At 40.8% G+C, this 26,645-nt stretch overlaps 2 protein-coding genes across 11 annotated transcripts in view; both read left to right on the top strand.

Moving 5' to 3' along the window:
• The first annotated feature begins 224 nt into the window (after nt 1–224).
• Nucleotides 225–1,745, top strand: LOC111248979 (crustapain-like). Its single transcript, XM_022802192.2, has 2 exons — nt 225–382; nt 542–1,745. Exons 1-2 carry the CDS (start codon nt 283–285, stop codon nt 1,462–1,464), a joined length of 1,023 nt encoding a protein of 340 aa, XP_022657927.2. The 5' UTR covers nt 225–282; the 3' UTR covers nt 1,465–1,745.
• A 5,080-nt stretch (nt 1,746–6,825) lies between these two features.
• LOC111248935 (uncharacterized) overlaps nt 6,826–26,645 on the top strand; it is a 165,133-nt gene continuing 145,313 nt past the window's right edge. For 4 of the 10 annotated variants that reach the window (XM_086989120.1, XM_086989112.1, XM_086989114.1 and 1 more), the window contains exon 1: nt 24,681–24,838. Coding sequence is in view for 1 of the 10 variants with exons in the window: in XM_086989110.1 (XP_086845236.1) it covers nt 24,778–24,838 (61 nt within the window). In the remaining 9 variants the exon portion in view is untranslated. Of the gene's footprint in view, nt 7,373–24,657; nt 24,839–25,057; nt 25,076–26,645 lie in introns of those variants that run through there. The other 6 variants (XM_086989110.1, XM_086989108.1, XM_086989119.1 and 3 more) reach the window with 6 other exon arrangements.

Genomic DNA, 26,645 nt, shown 5'->3' on the forward strand with positions numbered 1-26,645 from the left:
AAAGACTAGACTCTCGAATATATATTCGAACATATCGAATATATGTATATGTATATATATCTCGAATTTTATGTATAGAGGTAGGGCTGACAAATATTTACCAGAAGTGGCGTATCATTTTGAGAATAGTGTTTGCCATTTTACGGAAATGCTGGTCGATGATCCGCATGATTTTAGTCAGTGTGCTGAGTAGTCACATCCTATGAGCGATCACTTATTGTTCGCTAACATATTTAAGACTCCATTGGAACTAACTCCTTTCAAAAGTGGAATGTACCTAAAATGAGGCCTTCCTCGACATGCGTCTTTGCTCTGCTGCTTTCCAGAGCTCTTGCCAACCCGACAGTTCTGGCCAAGTGGGAAAACTTCAAAGTCCAACATGGTAAGCGTCTGCACCTGACCGAACGGAAATACTCGCTGTTGATACAGGGAATCCCTCGTCAGTCTGTAATACTATTAAATTGAGACTTAGGGTCGTAGATAGAGTATTGTAGTCTTAAAGGGTTCATAGGGCAAATTTTTTTTTTCTGTTCTTTTTCAGCGAAACAGCACCCTCCTCATGAGGAGCCTGAACGAATGGAAGCCTTCTTGAAAAAGGATGCCGAGATTGAGGCTCACAATGTCCGGTATGCTGCTGGTCAAGAATCCTATTCTCGCCAACATAGCCAGTACTCAGATCTGACCCACGAGGAGTTCCGCAAATATGCTCTTGGCTTTGTGCCCGCCGTCAACGCCTCGGAGATTCCCCACGTAGATCTTGAGATGATGCCCGGCCTTCCCGAAAGCTTTGATTGGAGAGAGCAGGGAATCCTTACCCCCGTCAAGAACCAACGGTACTGCGGATCTTGCTACGCCTTTTCAGCAGCTTCTCTTCTCGAATCCTACATAAAGTGGAAGAATCAGATGGACCTCGACCTCTCTGAACAAGATATTATTGACTGCTCCTACAAAACCTATGCAGGCGGAAGATTCAACAATGGATGCAGGGGTGGATGGCCCTCTGCCGTCCTCCAGTACTATAATAGCAAGGATATTGTCTTGGAGAATACTTACCCTTATACTTCTGGCAAAAACGGAAGGCATGGGTCGTGCATGCTTTATGAGCCCATCAACAATGTGGTCAAAGGCAAGCTCCATGTCAGGCACATTAGGGTTCGTGATGAGAACAGAATCCGTGAGATCCTTGTTTCGAAGGGACCCTTAATTATTGCCTTAGCCGCAGATAACAAATGGAAACGCTTTTTCGATGACCTTGGAGACGGTGTCTATGATAACGACGAATCTGTCAATGCTCGTCCTAACCACGCAGTCCTCCTTGTCGGCTACGGTACCCAGCAAGGAAAGGACTACTGGATCATTAAGAACTCATGGGGCGACAAATGGGGTGTCAATGGTTATGGCAAGATTCGCCGGGGAAGAAATATGTGCGGCATAAATACTTTCGGTGTTTTTTTCGTCGACTAATGCTTTCTTTGGAATGAAAAATAACTTCGATTCGATGTAATAAACGTGCAAAAATATGCCGTATTTGAATTATTACTGGATGATGATGATTTAGACATGGAAGTAGAACTGGATGTGTTCGTCCGGCGTTTTCGTTTATATAGCTCTATTCGTTCATTACAGACTAATATTAAAACACTGTGGTACTCTGGTAATGGTGTATCACTACTGACGTAGTTAATCCAGTTTGTACCATAAATCTTCTTCTCAGTCAATTTCAAATAAAATTTGTTATTAATCAATCTTACGCTAGTCCTTTTAAAGGTTAACGTACGGAAAACACGCCTCACAACTAGGTATGTAGCACGATGAGGCTTCGGCTTGTATGTTCTAGCGCAGTCTCAACTCAGTTTACGCGAATCTCTTATTCTTCGTCCTGGGTCAGTATTTATTTTAATATTTTTTGTACATTTAGCATAGCGATCGAATGCCAAATAGGGGACCCGGTGACTGATTTATACGTTTCAGACTATACTTTCGGGACGTTGTACCCCACTGCGAGCAACGAATGTCGGAAGGTGGGCACGCGTAAAAAGTTCGGTATAAAACGGGGTGATTTAGCTGTGTTTGTTAGGAAGAGTAACTTCATTTGCGAACACATGCGTAAAAACGTAAGTCCTTTGATAGCGTTTGGCAAAACCTATAATACTTCCTATTGATGACTTCATTGTTTATATGTAGTAGTGTATCAAGCTGAATGAACTATGATGTTTTTCCAATTATTTATTGAGGTGATGATATATTCATTAGCAGTGTGAATACCGTCATGCTGCCGAAAAAAATGATGAAACGGTTCCGGAAGTTGGGCAGCACGGACACGTAAATAGCCATGATATCGCGGGGAACTAAGCATTATTAAGTAGCGTTAAGCCCTTTGAAGGAAGCTAGTTACAGAAAAGTTTGATGTCACATGAGTTGAGGTCTAAGAATAAGAACTCGATCGTGCTTCATCTGGGAAACTTTACAGAAACGGAATGACATTAGGTCATTTCTAAAGCAATAGACTACGGGTGATGATGAAGAGTAGATTACGTGGGGTAATCATCCGCAAATAAAAACGTGCTCTTTAATCGGTGGTAAAGCCCAGACTAACGACAACATGACAGTATGTGTTGGATAGGACTTGAATCGATTCATGCATTATAAGTTGTTGCCGCCTCGCTAAACGACTGATTTGGACCTCTGCTCTTAGTGGACAAAGTTACGCCAAACCATTGTAAAAATCGGCCGGAGCTAATAAAAAGAGAAGGCTTCTTTTGCCATATATATATATATATATATATATATATATATATATATATATATATATATATATATATGCGTCTTAAAAAGCGATTATTCAGCCATTTTCCCTTGCTGGAAGCCAGGACCACAGGCCACAGGATAGGTACGCTGTACTGCAACAAACTTTTTTGACATATTTGAGAAGGACATTCGGAGTGTCCTAGCAACACACGGAGATGTGCCCATTACAAAGCACTATTTTTTTGCAAGCACAACATAGAGAAGGTACAAGATAAAAGTGCTTGAATTAAATAAATTCGACTGCGACACAGGTTTGGCTTAAAATAAACCCCTCAGCACTAAACCAATGAATAATAACGGTATAAGCACGCACGATAAGTCAGCTACACGACGACAGATTGAAAACGTTACACGAAACAATTGGCAAACTTTTTTTGTTGTCGTATTTCAGAATAGGGCCACCGATTTTTTTGTTTGCAAATCACTTAAGTGATCTCGCGCCGTGCGATGTTACCGATTATGCAACGACACAGTAGTATACGAAATTCTGGCTTACACTTTACAAAATTCCTGCCGAATTATTAAAGCATATAGAAATTATCGTCGGCGGGTTTTACCCCCCTGTCTAGCGTGTAGGAGAGCATGCACCTCATTGAACCAAATGTACGTACATTAATAAATGTACAAGTCCTTCTAGCATCTACAGTGTACACAGATGAACCTCGCGTGTTCTCTATGTATTTAGTGACTGCCAAGTTGGCCAGAGCCACTTTAAGGTTGTGTCATCTTCCGATGACAAAAAACCTTCCTATAAGGCTTCATTCATCTCATTATCGGAGACGGCTGCTAAACTAGATTTAACCTGTTATTTGAAAGGCACTGTAGTCTGTATCGACAAAACTTGTCTCTTAATAATCGCCGAGTCCAACATCTTCAGGCGAAGGGGTGCCGATCTTGTCAATATGACTATTATTCCTGAGCCTAGCCTCAACTTAAGTAACACATCAACTTAGCACCTCGGATGCACAACTAGATAGTGCTATTAATTATGATTGTTAGCTAGATAATATTGTTAATCTGCCAAAGTCACAGCCAATCTGAAGTCGTCCGCTGTTCTAAGCAGAGTATTGTCGAAAATCGCAGAATACGAATGAGGCAACGATGATCCTGTTGTTCAACTAATACGCATTGACTCCCAAGGAGCCAGATATTTACGAGCTCTCAGAGCAGTTGTTGCTCTGTCGATTAAGAGCCGATAAAGGATAAACAGGATCTTACAACAAGACCCAGTTGTGCAATCTACCTTAGTGTGTAGACACCGGGGGGTCAGTTTGACACTTACTAACCAGTCGTTAGTGAGAAAATTTATAATAATTTTGTGACGATAGATTAATAAGTGACGCTATAGTAAAACTTGACGTTTTTTCTATTTTTACACGGATAGCACATCCGCACGGATTGAACATAGCAGGCTATTCAGATCGTAACGAGTATGCAACAAATGATGCTGTTTAAATAAATAAATAAAAACATTCATTCATGTTTATACTTTTAAGGTTATGCTTGTTTTAAATACGATAAGAAAATACGTTGCTGAATAACCCAAATGAACGATCATTTTATATGTATGTATGTGTTGCTGAGTGACCAGTTTTCTGTAAAAGCAGTATCATTTAGGTGTTAATTGAGTTAATAACAAAAAAAAAAAAAGTCAAATACAAAGATATTTCAGGTTTTCCCTAAGTCAAAAGTAACCGATTAAGTAATAACGCAATCTCTACAGAGTTTTTGGAATCGTATACCTAATACGTGGATTTACTAAGTGTTTATGATGCTTCCATTGCGTAGTCCGTATGAATCACAGCTTAGATTTCCAAATAGATTTACCAAAAAGCTAGCAAAGCATTCTAAACGAGTGACTCAATATTTTTGGCCGGGCTCGTTAAGGTCGAACTGTTGCTTTCAGTACCAGTGTTAATAGGGCCTAAGTACGGCCATTGCTCTTGAAACGGTTGTACATGAAAAATACGTCACTCGTTTCTTACGGACATCGATATAGCGTATATAAGCAATTATGTAAAAGACGTCGTGCGAGTGATATTTGGATTTTATTACAGGCACACAGAGGACTCAGATAAGAGGATCCTAATTTTAGGAAGCATTTTTCAGGAAGATTATCAAGCATACTAAATACTAGACACTATTGTCACTAAGTAGCCAGTGCACACTAGAAAACCATGTCCATAGGTTAATTTCAGAAAAAAAATAAATATGCAGACACTGATAAACAGATATCACCACGAGCCTTACTCTGAACGACTGGTGTAGTGCCGCCATCTTTGTAGGCTATGTAAATAGTTTTAGTAATCACTATCTGTTTACCTTTATTAGACATGAATGACCGTTAACCTACATGTTTGCCACCTATATTGTAGGTTGCCTCTTTTGTTCCACCTTAACTGGATTGTAAACTACCACCCCTGAGATGCGTATACCTATCTTTGCTTATTCTTGCTTCAGTATTAGTGCTAGTGTCAATAGGGGCTAATGCGAAAGGCAGTGCTTTTTCAATTTATGGACATGTTAACGTATTTGGGTTTGTTACGCCAAGGGCTTTTTAGGAACTACAGAAGTTCAACAAATTCACCTCGGTTCCATAACCCAGTAGCACCTCCGAACAACATGCAAAGCCCTATAGCATTTGACTGTTGTTGTTACTCGGTAAAGCGTTATTAAATGTATAATCATAATTCTACTACAGAAATTCCACACAAAAACATCCATTGTTAATTTTCTCAATTTTTCATTGGATTGTACTTGAGAATATTGTTACTATTACTATTAATTAAGGCACCCAGCAGCATCTTGTCATTTTATAATTAACTAATTTTTAGTTTTTATTATATATACTAGGCAATATACTAGGCTGCTACCAATATTGGCGATCTGTGTGGTATTTTCCAAGGTTCCGCATCCTCGATCCATTGCAGATGTTCTGATACAATATATTTACTTCCAAAAGCCCTAGAATTCAGTAAATACTCTTCCATACAAAAAGTTTTCGTTCGCAGCACTTTGTTTAATCCTCGCGAAGCCATACTTGACCGTACATAGATGTAAGCTATGCCTTTGCCGATATTACTAAGACGGAGCGGACTGTAGCGGAGAATTTGCTAAAATCAAACTAAGGATTGTTACCAATAACCGAATCGTATAAGATTTCCAGAGATGTTTAAAATTTCAGCCTTATCGCGATAGAAATAAACTGTCAAAATAATAGTCACTTACATAAAGATAGCACAGAGCCGATAGGGCAGAGCATGTTTGATTCGCTGTCAAGTTCTAAGATGCTGTAAGCATTCATTTACGAGGCTCCTCCGCCTGGGAGTTGATGACTGCTTTCAGTGACCAGGAACAAAAATGCCAACAATTTGCCTCTAAGATATCGATGGTACCAATCCAGGCTAGTTCCCCAACAATATCGACGGATCAGGCCCCTATCATGGGCGAGTCGGCTATTCCACTTCATGCTTTTTGAATTCCATAATCATCCATTTTCATCAACCGAGCCCGACAAACGCGTTACGGAACGCGATTCAAGAACTAAAGATACGCCAACGTACTTCAGCCACACCTTTGACTACCCCCCAAGATTACTAAGCGTCATTATTATTATAAGAGGCGCTTAAAGTTTGAGAGATTGACTTAAAGGTGCTTCCTACTGAGGTTCTAGCGGGACACCGTTATTAAGTCATTGGACCAAATCAGTCCTAGAACGGAGACTGTTCCATTTACGAAGTATTTACCATCACCACGGACTCGCTGTTGCAGGAAGGTTTATTTAGCTTATGGGTGACACTACCATTGTCGACCGCAACACGCATTCTGTACATGGCTGTCGCATTGTGTAGGTGCAGCTTAGTTAAAACACCAACAACTACAAGCGTTTTGCATCGAATTACCATACATCTGGTAGCGATCGCAGATGGCCCTGTGAGTTCGAGGCAATAATAGAAAACCGTATTGCTACAAACGATGCAGATGGATGCTTGCGAAGCGCATAGGTGGGCAGCTGAGACTGTTCATCTTGTACGTGTTGTGGCGGCAATTGTGAAAACAGATAAAAGGCGCCAGATTTAAGCGCGAGAGTGGAACGGGCAGCACATGAGCCACAGACACGCTTATTAGAGTTACATGACAATTTCGTCGGCTGTCTAACTCGGCCGCCACAATGTGGTGTGCTAACAAGACGCTGCAAAGGAAGTTGACTTGTGTCGTCATAGGGAAAGTTGAACAGTTCGGCTCATTTATGAGCATAAGATGCGAAAAAAGCAGTTAAAACTTCGATAGTGCAGGTTGTGGATGATTCAGCGTGCTATATGATAGTGTGGTACATCGTAATAGGAAAGCACGGAAGCTTGTAGCGAGCGACCAAATGATGAAAAAGAAAGTCGCCCGTTTAGCGGGACATGCTAGATCTGGTTTTCTGGAAATGAACACCTTCCAGTGCAACGGTAACACAGTCATCATAGTTGGATCAATTTAAGCAAAAAGTTAATGTCGTGAAGGACAAAATGACGACGAAAGGATATTCGACAACAGGTAGAACCCTGAGTTAATCACGGTATGTGTATAACCTCATAGATTTTCTAGTCGGAATAATAGAGGTCGATTCCAAACCATTTCGAAGTGAACCACAATAAAATATCTGATAAATAACTGAATGTTGTAAATAGAAATAGAAAAATGCCCGATCGACAAAAATAAGCTCAGCCAATCAGTAAAAAATCATCAATCATTGAACGTCGTCAATTTTTTTTTACTGACTGGAACGCAACCGACGGCCGTAAGCCACCGGACCACGCTCGTTCTTACCACTCTGTACGCCGTGCGGCCCCATGATCACAATTAACGCTCTGCTTTTTCTGTCAACTCAACTCCCTACCTTTTTCTCTGGAGCCAGCTTTATTAGTTGACTGAGGCGGTGGCGTAGTATGTTAGATCTAACCGTGCGCGCTATCGTTCGACGCGGCGGTACTAATTGTTTCATAGCAAAAACAGTAGTTCCAGGCTGTTCCGAGCTGATCCATATAGTTGGGTGAGCGAGCCATACGGTGTCCGATGTCGGATCCTGCTAATGCGGGCTAGTATCATGGACTCAAGTGGTCCATATAGGCGGACAACAAGCTAGCTGCTTCTCGTGTCGAAACAAATGGTCGACGATAACCGCTCGTTGTTGGCTTATGGTGCTAATGGTATGCTCTTAGACGGAGAAAAAACTAAGAACAGGAACGCCTATAGCGATTCAGCTACAGACAACGGTAACAATTATCAGAAACAATACTATCAACACCTAGAGATCATCTCTAGGCACCAGCGGCGAACTAATCACTATAGAAACGGTAGCTCTGGGCTATCCAGCTAGCTGCGAACATAGACACAGACGAAACACGCTAACAGAATAGGTGTTCTCAATAGAAAACAAGAGAGGACACACCACGTCAGCTATCTATCTAAACCTTTAGTGAGGTAGTAATGTTAGCACGTGTCCGCCTATGTGGCACGTCGCTTTCTGAGCCCGTTGAGCGCGATCACCTTAATACGAGTACGGTGAACGCTTAAACAATATAAGTACGGAATGGACATGCACGCTCATGTTTAGGTACGTCAGCATCATGTCAGATACACACCCACCCTCAGCAAGTCAGACGAGAGAGCCTCATATAAGTTATTATAAATAATACAGTCACTTCTTATTGTGGTCGTACAATTTTCTCGATGTGATTGTTATTATCAGATATATCAGGCGATCCAACGTGAGCCAACCGAACGAAAGCTAAACACAAAAAACATATTGTAATAAAGTTACGCTTGCTCATACATACCAACATAGACACAGACAAAAGTAAGATAGTACACTAAGATGTAGCATGTCAATAAAGAGCCGCTTATTTAAAATACTACGTAATGTATTTCAAATTATTATTGAAACACCGTTCGAAATAATGCTGCAATGATTTCAATGGGATAGAAGGTGAGCCACGATTATTATTTTTAACTTGTTTATAATTACGATTTTTACTCAGGTTATGTTATGAAAGCAATTTTAATTCGTTTCCTGTTAAGGTATGAGGTAACTGGTTCTTCAGTACACTGGTGAGCGGCCTTGGCGTCCTGCTCACGGGCGTCGGGGGGCGCTCCAGCATATGTTGTCGTAGGTCCGCGAGGCAGCGCCAGTTTATACTATAATCTATCGTTAAGCGTTAAGCCCAAACCCAGTTTTCTTTGCTAATATGTCACATTCGTCATAGTGATATTTTTCTACGATCACAAAAGCTGTTAGAGCTATTTTCTAGTTAACTTGATACAGTATGTGTATATATATATATATATATATATATATACATATCAATATATGTATGCGCAATGCTTCTTTTAAATTTAGAAATACTTTTTTCGAGTCAGCATGACGGAGGGTAAATGTTCGTCTTCGGAATACAACGACCGAAGGTCTTCGTACGAGCATCTGCGCTTGCGTATTTTAGTGATCCTTACCGTGTCTGCACTTGCTAATATCATCTATTTCAGGACTATTACTAAAAAAGATATAGAAGATCATTCTGAAGATAGCTAATAAGTATTTTAATATAAACTGCCAATGATATGAACAGTAGTTATATTGAATAAACATGTCCGCCATACCTGACACTTGACGTACGGGTAAAAAACCTCGTTGGAATACTTGTTTCTATTTAGATACTGTTCCAAAAAGCCCTGACTACCCTGTACATGAACAGTTACACGTGTTAGAGTACAGCTTTGGATGTTCATTCTCAAAGAAATTGCCCCTCGTAAACCGTTTGCGTAACGTCATTTGCCCTTATTATTCATACACACTTAATTTTTCCATTGTCACTGTCATAAAGAACGAATTTTTTAAATTAAATTGACATGCTGAGACCAAAACATCGAAGACATATAGCAGAAGCTTCGCTTCGAATGGTGCAGTATACCCACAAGTTGGCGATAGTTTTTTGTCTATTAGAACGTGGCATCACTAAAAGATGGGAAAATGCAAGCAAAAATTTCGTATGGGTCCACATTTTTCTAGTTGCAAATAGAAAAATCCGTAGGGGTAATTGTTTACGGTCCCAACAGTGTATACACAGTTCTATAATCCACGATAGAAGATAACCAAATATCTCTTCGTTTTATTATGAAAACGGATCTTAAACACCGATATTCTGTGGCTGTGAAGGGATATGGCCACATGACGACGCATAAATTCGCGTACAATTTAAAATATACATGAATTACTGTTGTCCATATTTTAGCGTAGCATCAGTGATTCTATTGCATTTGGATCCTTTTATCACAGCGTTTGGTAAAAACGGGCCCACCGATTTCTCCGGACCGAAGCCTCTTGACCACTTCCAACAAGACCCAGCCCTAGCGATGTTGCACTATGGACACGTTTGTGGTTTGCATCGATGACTAAACCTGTCTTTATTTCTGCGTCGAATATTGGTCCAAATAGCACCGACGCCCATAACTGACATCTGTCGTACTCATCTTTATACAGGCATGTTCGTCACTTAGTGAAAGTCATCGGAAGCCGAATTCAGAACATCCTAACGGTATAGGTAGACAGGTTGGGGAATGAGCCTGTGTTGCCCCATTTTCTTTTTCTGTAACAGAACAAGCAACATGACCGATTCAGCGATACCACTAAAACGACAGCCATTTCGGACAACAGATATCAGTCGTGGCAGTATTACGCTAAAGGATATGTACGCGTGTACGGTGTCTGCGTTTCTCTGTATGTACAACATTGAGCTGCTGGACCTGCAGCTGCAATTCGACTCAAAAAATAACGATAACCGCGAGATCTCGGTCGGCGCGTACCTTGATCGGACAGTCATTAATCAGGATCATGAGGGATAATAAAAAAAGCGTCGAAGACACTGGCAAAATGCAACAGCAGAAACAAAGTATGTGATCATCAAGCACTGCTGCCATTGGTGATCTGTGCTTTCATGCTGTACGGCGGCGACCGCTCGCACATCCACAGCGAACTTCAGAATAATTAGAATCGGGACGCGTCCGTCACTCCATCGAGTCATTCATAATTCGCGGCATTGCAGCTGCTGCCGCCACTTGATTTTCATTTGTTTGTAGCAATGACGCTATGACCATTGGCTGCTTCTTCATCGTAGGGTTTGATGGAACGTTCGATTTAATGGCGGTACTAGGCGAAATCGCGCAACGGCACAGTGATCGATAAAACAAAGGTAAAGGATCGGTGCCTAGACAAACCTCTACTGACTGGATCTGTAAAAGAGATTTGTATGTATAAACAAACAACAAAATGGAAGCGCAACAGCGTTAAGATAGGATGTGAAAAATGTGGAAGAGGCCAGCCGCCAGTGACAACGTTTACTGTACGCCAACAGACGTGCGGAAAAACACTCATTAGACGTCAGATCATTAGACGTACCGTACTCGAAAAGGGATCTGTGGAATACCTGATAGGTTGGCCGAACGCCGGACGAGACAAGGCCTACCAAATATCTTAAGACAGTTATCTCGAACATATGTCATCATGAAGCCTTTTACTCGAATAGATGCCATTTTATAGGTTTTTTTTTTTCTTCGATTCGCCCCTGTTGCATTCTCAATGCCACAGACCATCGTAAATTTTGATCTTTAAGCACAGCCTGATTTCAACTTGACAAACTTCGCCGCACTGCCGCGGCCACGTGAAGTAATTAGTACCGGCTTAAAGCATGAAGAAAGTTCGTACAGCTGTGATCGTCTCGCAGACGCGAATATCAGCACTCCTTGACGTTGAACGAAACGCTTCATATTTACACGAAGCTCTCGGGATCAACAAACCAATCGTTAGGCACACGAAGCAAAATACCATTACACTTCAGTTTACCATTACAATCCCATTGCACTTGTTTAGCTTGAATCCTTGAAAATGAGTTAGAGATATACATGACCGGGTAAGCAAGGCGTCCGGTTTGGAAAAGGTACATTTTTCGAGTCTTTACGTTCTTCTAACGACAGGCTCTCAGTACGAAACGTAGCGTGTCAACGCTTGTTTCCAACCTAGACTACCTCACATATCCTGAAGTTTAATAGGCAGACAGATTACTACTACAACATCGCGAAAATGAATTTAATTTTAACACAATGAGCATCGTCTATTGCTGGCTGTATACAATAATAAGAAATAAGTATTAGCCTAATCTAATGTTTGCTAGTCTACAAGTAAACTGGAAACAGCAGAATGTTCGTTTATTTTAGTTCGTGGACTTTGCCTTTGAAGTCCCGATGCCTCCATACTGAAATTTTCCAAAGTTTTCGTCCCTGTTGAGTTAGTTATCCGCCTCACGTTCAGCCGTCTGCATCTAGTTCTACATCTGATATCGCCGAGACGGCTGGTTGCCAGCACAAAACAAAATCTGTCTATGCCCAGATTCCAAGCTACATCACAACGTGTCCCAAAGATTAAGGGGCAAATACGTTACCCACTAATCTATTTGATACGCGTGTACGTAACGGCCCCCAATCAAATAACACACATAGCATGGTACCAAAGTGTACGTAGTCACTGAGTGAGCTCAGACTACCGCTGTGAGACAAAATTTTAACAAAATCGTTTCGGTGTTGGTTACGGCGCGTTCCCATGACGCTGGGCGACCCCGAAATATTAATCTTCCAAACTCGCGATGCTTTAAATGTGTGACACAAACTAGGCATTAAAGCACGAATTTGCATAACTATGTTATAGCGCAGATTTAATAACCAATATGAAACAAAAGACTGCGATCGAAATCCTGCGTTTCGACTAAACGGCTTGTAGCGTTCCAGCTGATAGCTATCGTATGACAGATCTCTACATTCTAAAGTTTTTGTGAAGATGTACAGCAGAAAACGTCTGCACTTCTCAATCTATTTGAATGGGCCACCGCTTTCAAATTGATCTTCTTTTGTTATAGAAACTCTATGTAATTGTCGTTGTTAAAATGCTTTTGAGTAAGTGGTTGAGGAATACCTGATAAGAGTGGATAGAACGTGCACGTATAGCTCGAGTTCATGTAGGAAATAGGAAGGGACATACGTGCGAATTAAATTTACATAAGGTTGGTCCATATAATTTTTGACCGACATAAGCGATTCGTTCGGTGAGAATGGTTTCTGTGGTTTTTGTACATTTCGAAGATAATTCGCGGCCGGCCTACGGATAGGCGCACACCTGGCGAGGTCCTGAGAGAAGAACGATGTTCAAATATACAGGCGACTTTTGTCATTGAGCTCTTTCCGGTTAGCGTTCCATTTGGAGACGCTGTTGGTACAGATTGATACGATTACGCTTGCGTTACCTTTTCTCGTGACTACAGAGTGATGGTTCAAAGTTTGTGAAACTTACAAGTTTTCCGATTCGCATCTCCGATCCTACACGAGACTACGAGTCGGGTGAAAAAAATTCGTTTGAAACAATGCAACGAAACGAAAGTGACAAGGTATGCGAGAATCAGTATCTTTTCAAAACTTCACAAAAGGTCCATTCGACTCGAACCATATTCGACGAATATTTACATAAAGTTAACTCAAGAATGTCCCCCGCTCTACCAATAGCAAGGCCTGTTCCGCTGCGTCCTACTCAGGCCGAGTCTGTGTACGTGTCGTTTCCGGCACCTGCAGATAAACTTACCGTTGGAGACTGTCGTAAAGACTTTGAAAATAAACGAATCAGTGGTGGTATGATGAACGTGCATGAAGCAGTACGAAGAATCCATAAGGAGCCATCAAATTGTCTTCATCCTGCTGATGACAACAACCTTTCACAGTTTTTAAAACAGTTCCGCAAGGAAATGACCAGAGTTGGTTCGAACCCAGCTGAATGCGACAGAAACGACGGTACGAACCAGTGCACTAGATCCTTTTTGTCAGATTCATTATCTAATGAACGTATCATATTTTTGTCAACAATCCATAATGACGAACAGCTATTAAGAGCAACCTCAAATGAAGAATATGATGATAATCATAATCCGGTTGAGGAAGATCTTCAAGAAAGACAGAAAAAGGACGAGAAGGTGTTACTCGCGAAAGAAGAATGTCCTTCTACGATCTCTTCAGCAAGAAAATCTGGAGGAAGGACGACGCCAGGATTCAAACCCAATAACTGGGGTGTTTTTTCTCCATAGCTGTCGACGGATCGATCGTGTATAACAATGAAAAAAAAAAGGGGGGGCTGTGCTATCTCCTTATCGTTCGAAAACAGGTTACTAATTAAACGACGACATTACTAATGAACGATTTTGCAAGTATCTGCCATCACTTACTTGACATCTACCGCATTGTGTAACACATGTCGAGCATTTATATCTTGCGGCACATTTTACGCAGTTATTTTTTAAAATGAAAGTATGCAAAGGCTGGTAGAGAAGTGCCAAGTTCATTATCTGAAAAATTCTAGAAGTGCCGCGGTCGAGGAACGATTTCCTATGCATAGATACGCAACGATTCTTGTTAATTTTTCGAATTAATTTGCAATAAAATAAAAAATAAAATGCAGTCCATTGTGATACGATATTTTAATTTTGCATTTTTCAATATTTTTACGCTACAAGAGCAATACCATTCTACTTTTAATGCATGTACAAAGGAGACAGCACAAACATGTGCAAATACAATAATCCTGCATTGAAATTAACGCATCTTAGCAGGTATCTGCTAAATTTAATTTGAATCGAGGTATATGATGAGTACCCACATCGCATAGTCTATTACTTACTTACCCTAACACTAACCCACTAGTAACCCACTTTTAGCTAACCATTAGGAGGCGAACAAACGGTCAGGGCAATTGTTTCCCCTTACCTGCAGGAATACTTCTCCAAAACACTGTTATCAATTGTTGTTAACAAGAGCGTAGAAAATTTCGGGAGTCATTAGATTGTTTTTGGCTTGAAATTGTTACTCGAAGACGTCTATCCGATTTTGATGTGTTTATATATATTCGAGCTAGGCTTCGCATTGACTACGGAATTGTATCTACCGGTTCCGGTAGACATTATAGCTAAGTATATGTTTGTAAAATTAGATCAGCTGTAATGCATATTGTGTAGAATACGACTTCATTGTTTGGATTTTAACAATCACCTTTCCGCTTTCTTTCGCTTTCGAAGTTGAATTCCATAAGGGAAATTGAAGAGTAAGTTCTGTCAGAGTTTACATTACTTCGCCTTCGTGTGTCCGTTGGCCATTAGACTCGCGGCACAAATTGGTGCAGTTCGTATTGATGTTCATTCAATGCACGCCAATGCTCGAGCGGTATGTTTGTCTATTTGTGTGTTAGGGTTTGTTTGTATTGTATTTCTATTATTGTTGACTGCCTGCCTGTTTCCCCTCATGCTTTTCTCATAGCGTTTTTGAACGCTCATCACGGAGTCTATGAAGACTCGGAATACATCCCGTCCTGCCGCTTCAACCAAATATCTGCTCTCCATGCGAGTGAGAAAGATTAAAAAAGCGACCGAAAACCCCATCAATTTCGCTAAAGTGGGTCAGTGTTCGGTAGATACTGGTGACTCGAGAATCAGTTCCCACTGTGGTCGATGGTGGGGCTGCAATAGTGTGGCCGGTTGGCCCGGCGTCCCGATAATCTGAGCGGCTTGCGAAGTTAATGGTTGCAGTTGCTGTGTCCAGGAGCTCAGCAGGCCTGTGAGTAGGTGAGTCCTCTGTACGCCGGTGTTGTTATTGGTGTCGTTCGGCCGGTCCTTAAAGTCTTGGTACACGTGATCCGTATACTGAGATGACGAATGTGGTCAGCTACACATTTCTACAGTTTCTATGCGTTTCTCACTCATTATTTTTTTTTATTGGAATTTCTATCGTTTGCAATATAAAGACAAGGGATATCAAACTGGCAAAGTCAGGCAAACGGGACTCATCTATGAGCCTTAAGGGTTAAAAAAAAACTATAGCAGTAACTATTAAAAAAACTGTAAAGTAGAGGAATTACAGATCGGCTTACCACTCAGTAATTAGCAGACGCCATTGGCACGCAATATTATGCCGTGTAGAAAAGAAGTATGTACGCCTCAGGACAACTTTCTCGTAAATGTATAAAAAAAAGTGTTGGATTAACATTCGTCTAGCACAACTCTAATTTTGGGTCTTATAGGCTCCCGCGTATTTTGACCCATTTTAAAAGTGGTAAGATATACAATTTGTTTTTATCTTGAGTCATACTGCCGAGTAAAAGAGCCTACTTTATTTACTGAACGCAAAACTCCTATTATTTAAGTATACTTTCATTGTAAACAAGCTTTAATTCAGAGTATTCAGATATTGGTTATAAGCTAAACGAAGGAGTCGATGCCCGTGCTTCCAGCTCTCGAAGGAGCTTCTAATCTAGAGGGAAACATCGACTTTGGCCAAAACAGCTAAGTAATAAACAAAAAAAAAAAACTTAGAGTAAACTTGATGTAAAATATAGGCTTTCTAAATGGCACCTTCACAGCTTTCTAAAGGCAACCTTAAAGGCTTCTTCTGCAAAGCAGCGTATCCTTAATTGTGTAAACGACTCAGTTAAATATTAGATTGTATCTGATATGAGAATGCTGATTTTTAATACTTTTTTTTTAATAATAATAATGGACGGTTCAGTTGTTGTTGTTGTTCTCTATAAAATACAAAAACTAACAAAAAAAGCATCGTACATGCATGCAGTTTTTTTCGTTTTTTTTTTTTTTTTTTATCTTTTCCAATCAAATGCGTGTTTTTGCTTGTTCTCTGCCTCTGCTTTATAACAAAAAAGAACTCCTACTTCATAACAAGTGCAAATAACGGCTAGCTCACCCCTTATTTCTCTTTTGTTACCTTGTGCACCCAAAAACAAACTACGATCTATTCCAAATAAGTTAGGCAGCTCCGATCAGACGTCTTGTTGTTCTCAGCTCTGATTGACGACTAACGACTGCCTTTCGCCGATCCGGCAGTCCCGCAGTGATTCTCTGTAGCTCAGCTGAAACGAAAGTGAATAGTTCAAAAACACGAAGTTCAGCCCGATCATCCTCCGCCGCCATATTTCATTAATGTTACATTACAATCGAAAGGAGGATACAATGGGCGATTGCGGCCAAAATCAGAGAAGCGCAATATATCGAAACCCAGTTAACAGAACAGGACGAAGAGAGCCTTCACCTCAGCTTTGATGGTATAAAGCCGAAGAAACATGCAAATCATCGAAAGCGAAAGCCGACCATCAATGCTGAAGTGGTGTCTGTCATCATCAATCATTTATTACCTTTGCTAGCCTCGGTCCAGCTCTGTAAAATTGTAATCTTCTCTAGACAGGCCTGACGATCGCCCTTGTTTTGGCTTGGTCCCTGAAGCTCGATTGCGAAAGACTATGTGTAGTATTGAACCATGTGTTTCTGCCTCCTAGGCTTTACAGGCTGCATATGTACAGAATAGAAGCGACAGTTCCGATTCGACCTTGTAGGAAGAATCGCACGGAAGGCGGGTCCAGAGGCGGTGGGCCAAAACAGGTCTAGCCCGTGACGATATAGGGGTCATTCGTCGTCCACGTAATGGTTTGTTATCGCGCGGCCGATTAGCGTCCTGCATGCACATACGCACGGGTTCGATTGGTCATTTAGTGTATTTCGCCATACGGCTGCAGATGTGGCTCCTGTGATGATAGCCCGATCGAATTCCGTTAGCCGAAAAATAATCGTTATGTTAGGGAAGTTGCGAAATAAGCGTAAGGTTACTGCAACAGGTCCTAACAAGAACAAGTTCAGTAACCTCCGAACCAAGGATGCGGCATGTTTTTGTATGAACAATCGAGTTGAGTAAAAAACGCGGTCATTGAGAATAAGCTTTGCGGCAGCAGAACCGAACGGCAGGCCTATAGTCTATTTAAATAGGCCGTCTAAGACAATATATGGATCTATTCAGGTGATAGTATAATAGTGAAGACGTCGTTTTCGTTTCTGAGAAATTCAAGTCAGGGACAACCCTTTAAGGACGGTTTATTGGTGCATTTGACAAATCAATTTCCTGTATATATACAGGATACATTTAATTAGAGTACGACATACCAGCGAACGTATCGCATTAAAGCCTAAACGTATTGCGCTGATGTAAAAGAAGTTTCTTATAAAACGGGCATACCAATGAAGCGTACTGCACGAGTTTTCAAGAGCTCAAATTTTCAGTTACTTCAACTTAGCCATTTTGATAACACGGGTGGGTCGGCTAGACACCGATTCTCACGAGAATCGTCGTACCATTCGCTGCAACGGAAACGCGGTGTTTTCTCGAATTCTATTCCCTAATTGTTTTTCAACGATGCGGCCTGAAGCCTACATTGCTGTTGTAGTGGCTTCATAGTTTTTAAGTGACAATTTTTACCGGAAGACTTGCAAGTTGCTTGTAACGTTACGGTCGTCGTTGTGTCACGGTCCTACGGGTTCCTTTCCTGGCATTTTTCTGCATTGAGAAGTCACTTAGCTTGTCGACAGGGCCACCTTGTCGGGTCCTATTTAGGCTCATAGTGTATGGGTCTATGGATAAGGCTAGATTCTCAGACCATGGCACCTTCAGGAAGGTGTCCTTCCTGAATTTAATGAAAGCTATCCGCTGTCCAATTTCAAATGGATCATCGATCAATACGATCCTTTCACAATCTATTTCAGGTGGGCGCTCACCGGTCACCGTTCTGTAGTCTTTTAGAGACTGTCGGAAGCGGGTGCTTTGAAACACTCAAAAATACCAATTCATTAAGTGAATAGATCACTATATCATTTCAGAAAATATACTATGTGTATGTATATATTTACGCGGTAACATTCTTTCGTCAATACGATGATATAAAATAGTAGAAATGCATGTTGCCACCGACACGTCTATGTGAATCGACCGCTTTCTTGTCTTTTTTTTTTTTATTTAGCAAAACCCTAGTTATTTTTTAAACCTGACAAGGTGTTGTCCATAACATAACGTCTACTAGCCATTATTTGTCAAAAAATTGGTTCTCGAAAGTCTTCAATGTGTCTATAAATGTATACTTTTCTTCATGTTCCCATGTACACAGCTTCAATCCACTGCATATGCTCGTTTCCCGTATGATTTCAGTCGAAGATTATAATGGTAACCCTATCAAATATTTCGTATAAGTTTCTCTCTATTGACCGCTCCTCTCTGTCGGTATCATGTGTACTCAAACTCCTTTTGTTTGACAATCCCTCATGTGATGCAAACGCTAGACGCAGACCATTCACTAAGCTCAATAGTCAGCTAGAGGCTACGACAGTTGCCCGATCTCGGCCTGATCGGCTCCGGAAGTGACATAACTCGACTTCAATGAACAGAATCGAACGAGTCTCGGTCTTGGGTTCAGGCAGGTGACTGAAGCTAACACAATTGATAGCTACACTTATTCAAAGACGAAAAAAAGGTATCAGGGTTTCCTTCACTGAGCGAACAGCCTTTCGCGTGGTGGAACCCAACGGGGGGCCATAGAGTAGAGGGACGACCAAGGAAACGTATGTGTATATATATATTTGAAAGTATTTTACATACAACGAAATCCTGGTAAATAAAAAGGTCAGTTTCAAAATCTTCACACTGAACATTTTAAATTTATCCGCCAATCTATATTGAAATGAATCGCGTTTGGTTGTACGATCGCACACGAACTCGGTGGGAAATTTCGAGTTCATCAGGTCGTAAGATACCTTGTAAGTTGCATTTTATTAAAAATTTATTTTGAGTTAAATTTGAGTAATAGGATATCTTAACATGAAGAAATTAAATGAAAATTTTTCCAACAACAAATTTCAATCACTTATGATTATCACGGCTAATTATAAGAGAGAAGACTTCTAATCCACTACAGCAGTTGGCTTTCAAATAGCTGCCTTCGCGCGTTAATAGTTAAATATACTGTATAATAGATATTTATTTAGAAGTTCATAGAGGGTGAAAATGGCGCTGCGAAGACAGCACATGCCAGTTGCTGGAGAGCAAGCGAGATACGTCGTGCATGAGATTAACCATGCCTGTACTTGTTACGATAACCCGAAATGGAATTATCGTTATTGAAAATATCTTTCGAAGAACGACCCTTTCAGCGACGAAGTTTCTAACAACGTTGACAGCTATAGAATCGAAAAAAGCGGGCTCTTTTACTTTTGCCTCGCATAAAAGGTCTCCATCACACGCGCCTTGTCCGTCCTGACGTTGAACAACTCGGTACGTCTGAAGGCCATTTGCTTCACGTTTCAAGCAACAGTCTTCGATGGATGCTTGATTTTGTCACTCTGTGGATAGAGGATAACATCAACTGACGCTCTATGCCAATGTGCTGTTTGAAGTATAGACAGATGTTAAATAAAGGAGGCATCGCGTAATCGCAACAGCTTTACAGCAGAAATTCAACATACGCCTAGACGCCACTAGCTTGAGCGATGTCACATACTTCACAGAGATGCCTTGATGCTGGGAGGGAGTGAAAGGCCGAATTAGATAAAATTACAACTTTTTCTCATTGAATATGCCATTTACCACACAGGCGACTGCTGGAACTTCGTGACGCCAAATTGAGACGAGGTCGCCATAATCAACCAGGTAGAACGTTCGTAACTACAACACAAACGTGGACCACTTAATAACTACATTTACGGACTTTGGCAAAAGGGCTCCCAGTTAGGATAACTTTCGCACGCAACCACGGCGTGGTCCACTACCAGACCAGTTTCCAACCAAAAAAGGTTTCAAGCATAAGCTGACTCAGAGAAGTCAGCGAGCCTCAGACCTCGTAAAGGTCATTTATCTCAGAAGTCTCAATAACGAGATGACGGGCCCACAGTGAACGCAGATAACATTCGACTATATCGTTTTGCTCATAAGAAAAAACATTATAATAAAACCAAATCTCTCTGATCTTTATGCGGTTTAATGGTTAAATTTACACTACATCGGAATATGACCAAGCAATTTAATACCGGCAAGCCAAAACGGCAGAATTTCTACGACGTCATAAGTCTATACATGAGCCAACTTACGGCGAAGGACATAAGTTTCTCGTGTTTATTGTGAAATGTATTTTGGGTTATACTTCTAACCAGCAAGGCTAGATTTTTGGGACACGTTGAAATGTTTAGTGTAAGGGGACCGCGTTCCAAATAAGATATGCGCATACATTTGATATGGCAACTAGTGTAGTACATATGTGTACGGAACAACATGTGGATGAAATTATAAGAATATAGTAAAAAAAAAAAGTCGAGTGTAGGGGAACTTTCATATGCGGCATTTCGATGAACTAAAGGCCGGATGATTCGTTTCCGTTACGTTGCTATCTGCAAGTAATTTTGTAGTTGTTCCTATATCTTTCCGTATGCGCGGCTTCAAAAACGCTGAGGGACTCCATAAGAGGCTGTACTCTATTAGATCATCTAATAACCAATGCGGCAATATTTTCACAGCGTGGGCCGGTGGATTCATTTTGGGCCAGACCCAGGTAGCTCGATAACGTTCGTTAATTAAGCGCACTCAATAGTTTTTCGTGCTACATAAATTGTATACTACTACTACGAAGTATGTTAGATTGCAAATAAGCCATTCCTTTAAAACACAGATAAACCTAGTCGTACAACTGGACAGAAATGGCGCGTAGCGCGTTTCATTATATTTGTCAAACTTGATTGAAACTGTAATTTACGGTTAGCCAGAAATGTTTATTTGCAGAGTGATGCCACCGAAGGCAAAATAGCTGGGGGCAAGTACTTTTCATATCGATTGCGGATAAAGACAAATTAACGAAGTGGCCTTACCCATATTTTCTGCCACGACTATTATTGGTGACCAATCTAGAGAAACAAAATAATTTCGTTAAGAAAGCTTGCTCCTTCTTCTGTTAGTAGTGATTTATCTGGATGTAGATATTGCTGACTATTTAGACAAGCATGATACAATGATCACCTGATGAAACTGCAGCAAGATAAATGGTGGCAACAAACAATAGAACTGCGACTTTTTACAGTTCTAGCCAGATCTCTTCTTGTCCATATAAGCGTGCCGTATACATCGTATGCATAGCGTACGATTACCTATAACGTATGATCTACTTCTTATTCAAATGGGAATCAAGATAATACACGGCATCACCTTGTGAGCTGCTGGTCGACAACGAAATATGGATCTGTGTAATCTCAGATTGACCCCATTTCTGCGTTAAGTGAATCGATTGGTTAGCCCGCGAGAGGCTCCGCATTATTTATTCTAACGCCTTGCTACTCTGAATACTATAATAATAATAATAATAATAATAGAAAAAGTTCAAACACATTCATAAAACGGACATCGCTGCCCACAGGGGCAGTCCTCCCGGCAATGCATGCAGATATAATCGCTCCCAAAACTGAGTCACGAAACGTCAACACACCCCAACATAGGAAACATCGTTAGAAAATCGATGATTTCTGTCAGATTTTGCCGACGACCAAATTTGGGTGCCAGCTCACTTCGCAAGATCCCAACCAAATTTTAATGCGACCACAAATCCCAATTATTTGGCCAATATTTCCTTTTAGATTGTCCATATACATATGGTTTTCTCTCTATCGAATAATTCGAGAAACTGTCATCGAAGCCAGAGACATATTCCCGGAACGCATGAGCGACATCTGTGTGCAAAACAACCACTTATTGCGTCAAATCGGCGGAAAAGTAGGTTTTGTCGATGATAGCCACTGGCATGTCGGTATAAACGAAAGGCTTACGCTACAATTTTTTCCCGCTAGCATCAAGGTCTTCAAAGTATCTAGACGTACTGGTTATGCAATCGTTATGATCAATGCAGTACGTTACGCTAAAAACATCCTCGATTTACGTCTAATCTTAACGGAAGAACTGGCCGGACAAACACATGTGTGCCGTTAGACGACATTAATTCTACGGCGAATTGTCTATATATTGAATATAATAGTTATTTGTCGAAGTAATCATCGTTCTACCATTAGTAACTGTCGTTACAGAAGTCGTAATGTTTCTTCATTGGACCATCCCTCGATCGAGCAGAGCAGAGAACCTTCAACGTCTGCTTACCTTACGGTGTTTTCGAACGCCGGCTTAAGTCCCGTGTGTCCGTCTATTGGCCAGCTAAATAAATAAATCGCTAAGAAGCTAACCTTTGGCGGCGAATGAGACTCCGCTAATGCTGTTTCTGTCGCACAGGCGATCTTTTGCGTTAGTTTGGATTTATGCCTTTTATTAAAAAATGGCCAGAAAAAAACGGTCAGCGCTCCGCCAAAGGAAAAATTCGCCGAAAATTCCTAGTGCCGACGACGGCAGCAGCAGCAACAGCTGCTTCTTTGGTCATCGCTTCTTCGTAGGGCGATTGCGCCAAATCCATAGTCGTCCTGGCTTACCGTAACGCGTTTGACGGATCATATCTTGACATAGAAAGTAGTTCTGGTTCTAGATTCATACTGCTGATCTCACAGAATACAGGGCTGATACTGCAATGTACACCATACACTTGAACAATAACAAGTACAGACATTCAAAGGCTTCCCTTCACAAGCTGGCTCCTTATATGTTGCATGAAAATTAGAGGTCAGACTTTATGGTTAGGTTAGGTTAGGCGCGCATGATATATTTTTGTTCCCGCTCCCTCTGGATTTTGCTGCCCGCTATTTGTTCCCGACTGATTTGGATTTACTCTGTTTAAATTGATAAACAAGATTAAGGTCACTTTATTACACTCACGCCTGCTTTGTACTCAACAGAACGGAGTACAAACCGAGTGTATCAGCTATGGCCAATCCCCATTCTATGATAAACATGCAAAAATAAATGTACTTCTTAGTTTTGCTAAAAATAAATCAGTCTATGCATGAAGTCATGGATACTCGCAGTGTTTAATATCTTCCACCTACTCTAACACCGCCAAATACGTTATCATAAATTTAGTACATTTTCTATAGACGCATTTGTAACTCGAAAGGCTAATGTCAGACGTCTTCGTCTATGGTATCTAGGGAAAATTTCTGGTTTTTAATAAGGCCTTTAGAGTTCGGTGTGTCAGCCAAAAGTAGATATTATATAATAGCATAAAGCAGTCGAGCGTTTTTAACGACGCTTCACTGCTACCGACAGAAATCCGGGGTACATAATTCGAGGGGCGCTTTCAACTATCTTGGTGAAGCGTAGACGGTTTTCTTTACTACACTGGGTAATGCTCGGCCAAATATTTAGAAAGAGACTGGTGTCAAGCCGAAATACTGGCACAAGTCCCAATGGCAACGATGCACATTTTTCATTACTTGCGTCTCTTGATAATATAATATGGCCCCTAGTTATCTTACTTGCTAGGCATATCAGCTCATCAAGCTTTTCTCACCCCGGCACGACCTTGTCCTGAATTGATCGTTGGCGCAGGAGGATTTTGCTAGTTCTAATAAAAAAAATTCTGTTACAAGCGTTTCGAACGCACAAACCTGCCGCCGATTTTCATATTGTTATTATTTTACTTGGTGTGCACAAATTTTCCCTTTCATAGTGGCTGTTGGACCTTCCCGAAAAAACGCCATCACCATCAATAAGATAACGGGAACTTAACATATCTTCAATGCCTCATATCTGTGTGTATTTGTCCGTAGCCACATGGAAGTATTTTTTCCATTGCTACAGTTATTTGCTATTGAATAGTGCCCTTGTGCTATAGAAAAGTCACCCTTCAGGAAAAACTGTGTTTTTCAGTTTAGTTAACGAACAATCCTATTAAATGTTCTTTGTATCTTTTGTCCATCACCCAGAGGTCTACCGAACCCGGGAGTTTTTTTTTATATCTTACTTCCTCTATAATTCTATTTTCAGTGGAGAGGGCATCTGTTGAGGCCGCCTCGAAGTGGTCGGTAGTGCAAAATTTACTTGCTGCAACGAAACGGGCATCCCGGAACCATAGCCACATGGCAATTTTGAGCTTTCCCCATTGTCATGAACGTAAACGAGAGCTTATTTTCTACAGCTCGTTTGCAGCATCCTCAGCGAGATAAAGGTAGGTTCTCGTTTTTGTTTTATTTACTTTTTTATAACTACCGCGAACGCTCGGTATTTGGCGCAGTCCGCATCCATGTCGGGTATCACCGGTGGGGTGGATGTCGTCAAATTATAGTTACAGGATAGCTGCCGTATTACCTCAAGATTACCTCGCCGCGTCCCGACCTAGTTATGAGAGAGAGCCGTCTACAGCCAGCGACACTCGGGGTTCTCGATTGCTCGTTAAGTGTCAAAGGTGCGTTGGTAATGGCCAGTTCTGACGGAAAAAATGTACACGTACATAAATAAATAGTGTATAATATTTGTACGGGATGTTTGGGACGAACTCTGATTTGCTGGAAGTCGGCATACGTTTATGGGTTGTTGAATAGAAAGAGCCATCATGGCGGATACAAACGGCTCATTTTCAAAATAGGAGCGCCGATTAGTAGTTGTCTTCGTCGGAGATTATATGCAGAATACTGTTAGCTGAAATCGATAGTTTAACCCGTGGCCAATGAGCACTGTTAAAGAAACAAGGTGTTTCTATACAGTGGAACAGGAAAAAGACGACAAAAACTTCGTTGCAAGAGTTCTACTAGGGACTGAAAAAGGTGCAATAATGCTGATAGGCCTTCTAGTGCTTTGAAGGCGTTCAGCGAGGTCGTAGGTGCAACGGCTCGAATCCTTGACGAATACCTAACTTTTATATTATCAAAGTAAGAAGCTCTCTAAGGCAATGAGCTTGAACTGAACAGTAACTTAGAATATAACCTTTTCGAATAGCAAACCTATAAACAGTAGCGATGCGAGAGCTATAGAGAAAAAAAAGTGCCAATAAGGAACACTTACATTTAGTGTATAGGGGCCCGGGGCCCTGTTGTTGCGGATAAGAAACCAGTATAGAAATAAACACTTAATTATTCAACAAAAGCGTCTTAGGTTTTATTTTAATATTTTTTTTCTGTACGCTTGTTGTGGCGGCATACGTTATAGCTCTATTGTTCATAGCCTGCATTAAATAGGACACGCTTGACGTATGATGTCCCTGTATCTTTCGTGTATAACGAGGCTTAGCTTAATTACCAACTATTATTCATGGTAGCGGGTACCATTCTAGCCTAGTCCTGTAGTGCCCTAATTTTTTCGTCGAAGAAATCAACGAGAGAATGCTATAAGTAAAACGACGAGTTTTCTGCTGGCGCCTTCGTGTTGACTCTAGCTAAACAGATCTATTTGCAAAAAAAAATATCTACCAAGCTGTTTAAATAATTACATATAATTACATATGATCAGTCGATGATAGTAAGTACACCGTTGTATATGCGTTATCATAATGCCAAATATTCTCTCCATTCCTACGATATAGTGGACGCACACTTGAGAACAATCCGGAAAGTTGTCCGCAGATCATAAAATCAATCATTTTAGAAATTAGTTAGTTATTAACAGAAGTAGTTTTTTATGCCTTTTTTTTCAATTTATTTATGTAACTTCGGAGAACAAATTTATACGTTGACCAAGTTACAGTAGTGACTTCTTACCTAGTTTACGGATAGTCTTCTTCCGAAGGAATAGAATGCGCTGAGAATTTACTATTTGAAAATTACCGAACAATATCTATGAATACGGGCCGAGTACTAGATCTTTTTTTCTAATTAGAAATTTATTAAAATTAATTAGAAAACTGCTATATAGCGGGCGTGTGTTTCCGTCTCCTTACATTGAGCACTAGGAACATAAATCAGACCATTTTTTAAACAACGGAATATTGCTTCTGAAAATGTGTACTATCAAATATGTTCATTTGTACGTTACTGAATCTT

This window comes from Varroa destructor, unplaced genomic scaffold (genome assembly GCF_002443255.2).
Source record: "Varroa destructor unplaced genomic scaffold, Vdes_3.0 BEIS01000004.1, whole genome shotgun sequence".
In the NCBI taxonomy this organism is placed as follows: Eukaryota; Metazoa; Arthropoda; class Arachnida; order Mesostigmata; family Varroidae; genus Varroa; species Varroa destructor.